The sequence below is a fragment of the Clupea harengus genome, chromosome 9, assembly GCF_900700415.2.
Source record: "Clupea harengus chromosome 9, Ch_v2.0.2, whole genome shotgun sequence".
Lineage (NCBI taxonomy): Eukaryota > Metazoa > Chordata > Actinopteri > Clupeiformes > Clupeidae > Clupea > Clupea harengus.
Window position 1 is genome coordinate 21889291 of NC_045160.1, and position 6256 is coordinate 21895546.

The following is a 6256-nucleotide window of genomic DNA, read 5'->3' on the forward strand; positions in this document are numbered from 1 at the left end:
CTGGCATGCATAGAGTCTGCCAGAGGTACAGGTTTCGGATTAAGAACCGTGCTTTCAGGAGCTCGAGTGCACACTGTTGTAATACCAGAATACTAATGCGTAGATGTCTCGTCCCTCACTGCCTGCATAACAATGACCTTATCTTTCTCAAGTCATAGCCCACACCTGCAGGGAGGGGGAGAGAGGGAGAGAGAGAGAGAGAGAGAGAGAGAGAGAGAGGGAGAGAGAGAGACAGAGAGAGAGACAGAGAAAGAGAGAGAGAAAGAGAGATAGAGAGAGACAGAGAGAGAGAGAGAGAAAGAGAGACCCACCTTCTCATTGGCTGTCTTGTTGAGGTAATAGTCACGTGATGGCAGGAAGAGTCCTGACTGGTCCACCTGGAGGATGACACAGAGTCAGAACCATCCAATGGCGGAAGATGTCAGAATGTATTTGCTGATGAAAAGGACTAAACTGGCGAGGCAGATGGAAACAGAAGAACTTCCAAGTAGCGAGAAATAAAAACCACAGAAATAGAAAACATCTGTGTCTGTTTCAATGAACCAAGCTATGATGCACTCCGTGATGCATGTCTCTGATATGGCGGCATCCAAGGCTTGTTTTATTAATTTACTGTAACTGGCATAAAGTGAGTTAATTTACTGACTACAGTCATGAATGGCAAAAAAAAAAACCACTCAGTAGAGTCCCTCAGTAGACTAGATTGCTAGGAGTGACGACATATCTGTACTATTCCAGTATAAAGTCCAGTATAAATAAAACTCTGTAATGAGAGGGCAATTAGAGAGGGCAATTAACCAAGCCATGATGCCCCATGATGCACCATGGTAATGCATGCCTTTGCCAAGCCAGGGCTGTTTGACCAAGTGCTCATGTTCTTATTACAGTTCTGCATGTCATCTGCAGCAGAGACCACAGCATCAGGACCCTCAGCAGAGACCACAGCATCAGGACCCTCAGCAGAGACCACAGCATCAGGACCCTCAGCAGAGACCACAGCATCAGGACCCTCAGCAGAGACCACAGCATCAGGACCCTCAGCAGAGACCACAGCATCAGGACCCTCAGCAGAGACCACAGCATCAGGACCCTCAGCAGAGACCACAGCATCAGGACCCTCAGCAGAGACCACAGCATCAGGACCCTCAGCAGAGACCACAGCATCAGGACCCTCAGCAGAGACCACAGCATCAGGACCCTCAGCAGAGACCACAGCATCAGGACCCTCAGCAGAGACCACAGCATCAGGACCCTCAGCAGAGACCACAGCATCATGACCCTCAGCAGAGACCACAGCATCAGGTCCCTCAGCAGAGACCACAGCATCAGGACCCTCAGCAGAGACCACAGCATCAGGACCCTCAGCAGAGACCACAGCATCAGGACCCTCAGCAGAGACCACAGCATCAGGACCCTCAGCAGAGACCACAGCATCAGGACCCTCAGCAGAGACCACAGCATCAGGACCCTCAGCAGAGACCACAGCATCAGGACCCTCAGCAGAGACCACAGCATCAGGACCCTCAGCAGAGACCACAGCATCAGGACCCTCAGCAGAGACCACAGCATCAGGACCCTCAGCAGAGACCACAGCATCAGGACCCTCAGCAGAGACCACAGCATCAGGACCCTCAGCAGAGACCACAGCATCAGGACCCTCAGCAGAGACCACAGCATCAGGACCCTCAGCAGTGTAGATTACTGTGGTGGTGGAGGGGTCATGGAGGGGTCATGCCTGGGACCCATCTCCACTATCTAGAGCTCTAAACAAACCCCGTGCATAAGCACATGATGTCATCCTCACATGACCTCTGACCCTAAAGCACCTATAGCCCTGACCTGGGTCTGAGTCCACTGCTCTCACACACACACACACACACACACACACACACACACACACACACACACACACACACACACACACACACACACACACACACACACACACACACCTGGATGATGTTGCTGTTGGAGTTCTTGGGATCCACGCTGACTCCGATGGTGAAGAACGGCTGAGCGCGGTACGGTCCGGACACGATCTTCAGGACCTCCATGAAGTTGTCCTTGTCCCAGGGCCCGGTGATGTTCCAGCCCCCAGTCTACACACAGAGAGCAGAGGGGCCGTTTCACTGACAGTGGGGAGCCACATCTCATCACACACTCATTTCACACCAAACGACCAGTTTACAGAGCCCTGGTCTCTCTCTCTGGGGGCACTTGAGGGGGTTTGGGGGTTCAGGGGTTCACCAAGGGGTGGGAGGTGGTTGGCTTGTGGTAAAGGAATTTGACATTTTATTTTGCTTTTGGATTGAGGTGTCTGAAATCCCCAGCACTATCCTGAGATTATTGAATAATAAAAACAAAAAACGATCACAGATAGTTTACAGAGCACTTCTCAGGCTTTGAGTGCAGCATAGGCTCAAAATAGCAGAACAAGTTCTCTAAAGTTTTCTAAAACTAATTTCAAACCAAACAAACAGGTTTAAAGAATACCGTTTAGTCCCTGTTTTGTGATGTGTGAGGATGTGTGAGGATGTGAAATGGCTGATAATGACTGTGCTCCTGATGTAATGGTTCGTCAGTGACACAGCGCTGTCCTGATGGAGGCTGTGGAGGGAGCAGAGCCTGGGTGTGTGTGAGGAGCAGCTCCTGGGTGTGTGTGAGGAGCAGCTCAGGCCCAAACACTCAGGGCCATTTCAGTCATGGCAGACAAGGTTAGCGGAAGGGCACGCTCACGGACGAGCAGCTGAGAAGGGAAAGGGTTGTGTGTGTGTGTGTGTGTGTGTGTGTGTGTGTGTGTGTGTGTGTGTGTGTATCACTGTGTGGTGACCGCTCAGAGAATATATCCCCATCTAACCACAGAAAAGTGGAAGCGAAATGGGCATCAGGACACCAACACACACACACACACGCTAATAATATCAGCCCTATTGGTTACAGAGCCACAGCAAGCTGGTTTTATGGATGCTCACTGTCCCAGCATAGACACACCACAGCACCATGACCATACGTCTCAATCCCACTCAGTCCCTATAGTACAGACCATTCCTCATCGTCACATTTCCATCACACACACACACACACACACACACACACACACACACACACACACACACACACACACACACACACACACACACACACACACACACACACACACACACACACACACACACACACACACACACACACACACACACACACACCCTTCCAATCCGGCAAGGAAATTAAATTAGACAGAGATGAACTTTCGCTCGCTGTGTTACATTTCATGAGCACCAGCATTAATCTCTCAGGTCATTTCAGCGAGAAGCTGTTTCATTTCAGTGTCTCTTTTTTCTTCCTTGTCAGTGAAAGCCTCAGAGGATGCTCCTTAGGATGAGCGTGTGTAAACAACAGCAAACAGACCACACACAAGCGGGAAAACATGGCAGCTAGTGGCTGGTACAAACACCCTGTTTTCCATCAACTGTTTACCATTTAAAACCTACTGCTACACATCAATGCTGTATGTGTAAGGTGCTATTCTTCCGTAGTCAGAACCATATTAACATACGCATGTGACACGTAGACTACATGTGTGTGTGTGAGTCATTACAGTATTGTGTGTCAGAGTTTGAAAGTTGATAGGTGCCACGATTGACTTAAAACACAAAATATGAATGCCAAATGTGTCATGACTCGTTGTAATCTCATTTGAAATAGACGTGAGTTTAAGTGCATGTTTACTAGGCGTGGGTGGAAACCACTGGAGTGCTAGTGGCCTCTGGGATCGACCCATACCAACCCAACAGCCTCTTGAGGTCGGGATCCTTCGGCTAAAAGCCTCCTGAGGTGGGGGGCCTTCGGCTAAAAGTGGAGGGAAATCAGGGGCGGCAAGTGTGCTGTGTCCAGAACCGTACTGCTAGTCACATACTGCCTAAGTCATGTCTGACCCCATACAATCAGTGACGTGTGTGTGTGTTGTGGCATCACGGTGGGCCAGCTAGCAGAGGGGTGTGGTGTCCGTGTGGAGGTCTGGCTGCCACACCACAAGATGGCTGCCAGTGGCACTACATCTCCCAGAATGCAGCAGCACCCAACCAGGTGTAGGTGCTTAAGGCACCTGATGGAAGGGGCATTTAAGACAGGTGGTGCCTGTTGTGAGAGAGCGAGCCACGAGAGCAGGAAGAGCCAGAAGGGAGAACAGAGAGCACTTGACCTGCGGGTGAAGCCGTTGTGGAAACGCTTGCTGAAGCGCTTGCTAAGCCGCATCCGGAAGGGGGAAGGCTAGCCCCAAGCCGGGAAGGACCTGGACGGAGGAACTTTAAGCTGCAACTACAGTGGGTGGGATGTAAGTGAGGAGCAACTTTATGAAGCCTATGTTTTTGCCTTTGAAGAACTTTTATGTTTGCTTCCTGAAAGACTTTGTGTTGGTGAATAAACCTGATCCTCGTTTGAAAGCACTTTTGCCTGCTCTGTCCTGTTAATTACGCACTGCCCTACACCCAGCTTAGTGGTAAAGCCTCTCATGATACCACAGTGTGTGTGTGTGTGCGCGTGTGTGTGCGTGTGCGTGTGTGTGTGCATGTGTGTGTGTCTCTGTGTGTGTGTGTGTGCTCTCTCACCTTGGTGATGAGGTCAATGAGAGGCTGGGCCGCCAGCTCCTCGATGCGCTGCTCGTTCAGACAGGACAGGTAGTAGTTCTGGGCCTTCCTCTCAGCGTCACTGCTGGAGTTAAACGTGCCGTTCTCTAGTGGGGACACAGGACAGAGGACAGGGAGAGAGAGAGAGAGAGAGAGAGAGAGAGAGAGAGAGTGAGGGGGAGAGAGAGAATAGAGAGTGACAGAGAGAGAAGGAGAGGAAGGGAGAGAGAGGGAGGGAGGGAAAGAAGGAGAGAGAAATAGAGTTATTACCATAAAGGCAGATCAGCAGAACGGAAAACACGTCAGAGGCGCAGACAGCAGAACAGGAGGCCAAGGAGGAGAGCACGTCACCAGCGGGCATCGCCGTGACAACAGGAGAGCGGGCGATGCCCGCAGGTCACCGGACGACCTGAAGCTCTCCAGCAGCTGTCATTTTACCCAGTCAGCAACTGTGGGGGGGGCAGCGACCTGATTGGCCCTGTCAGACAAACACCCGCCCCCGCTGCTTTGAGTGACAGGGTGAAGGAGGTGCAGGAAGAGACAGAGAGAGGGATCAGAAGGAGGTTGTGGAGGAAAGAACACAGGTCCTCCGTGTCTCTCACTTGGCCAAACTCCAAGACAGGGGCTAATAAGTCAGAGTCAGATGAAACCCAGAAAGGAAAAAAAAAAAAATAAATGAACAGAGACGGAATGCAGATGGACCACAGACGGAACACAGACCCCCCCAGTTCCACCGGCCTGCTGCCTCCAAGAAGAGGCAGTGTGTGTGTGTTGGCTCATCTTTGGAGTCCATCTCTCTCTATCACACACACACACACACACACCGAACCCGACCCGATCCCGACGGAGTCAATGTCTCAAGTGTTCATACTTATGACACATTTATGTACGTTTTTTATGAATAGCCTGCCTTTATTAAACTCGGGCATCAACAGATAAATGCACTCGCTCACACAAACAAGCGCTGTTAAAGAGGGCCAATAAGCATATTGAAATTAAATTATTCACATTGCAAGAACGGAATGAAATATCCTACACATTACACACGCCAGGCATCTGCTAGGCATAAATAAAACTGACGTTATATGCTACACCAGAGGAGGCAAAACAAACAAGTCTGACCATTGAAGATCTTTTTTTTTTCTTGAAAACTTTAAGTGCACGGCAACGTTCGTTATAAAATGATCTACATAGTCCAACCATCGAGGTTTAATCCATGTTGTTGTGGAGAAAGAGGATGGCATCAATCATATTTCATTAAAACTTCACACTTCTTACATTGGACATATCCAACAGCCTCATTAGAATACGCATCGACTACTAAGCAGAAATATCTCCATACAGTGGATTTTCCTTTGTTTAGTATCGTTTTAAACTCTCCAGATGACAGTTTTTTTTTTAACTTCCTCCATGATGATGTTGTCATAGCTAGGACATAAACAAATTCCCGCGACACAAAGAAGAAGGCTGTTATCCTAAATGTGATTTATTTTATTCTCAAAAACGAACTTCTGCATTATGTGAAGCAGACACGTTGACTTCACTACTTACTAAGATATTTTAAATATGGAATGTTCAATGCCTTATCGCGCTGATCTGTGATCATTTCTAAATATTTGTCCGAACCCGGC

At 49.2% G+C, this 6256-nt stretch overlaps 1 protein-coding gene across 3 annotated transcripts in view; it reads right to left on the minus strand.

Annotated features, from left to right (window-relative positions):
- Window positions 1-6256, minus strand: part of ece2b (endothelin converting enzyme 2b) — a 49367-nt gene that overhangs the window by 12683 nt on the left and 30428 nt on the right. For all 3 annotated transcript variants that reach the window (XM_031573824.2, XM_031573825.2, XM_031573826.2), the window contains 3 exons: window positions 4608-4732; window positions 1953-2099; window positions 312-377 (listed from right to left, as the gene is read on the minus strand). In XM_031573824.2, coding sequence (XP_031429684.1) covers window positions 312-377; window positions 1953-2099; window positions 4608-4732 — 338 coding nt within the window. The remainder of the gene's footprint in view (window positions 1-311; window positions 378-1952; window positions 2100-4607; window positions 4733-6256) is intronic.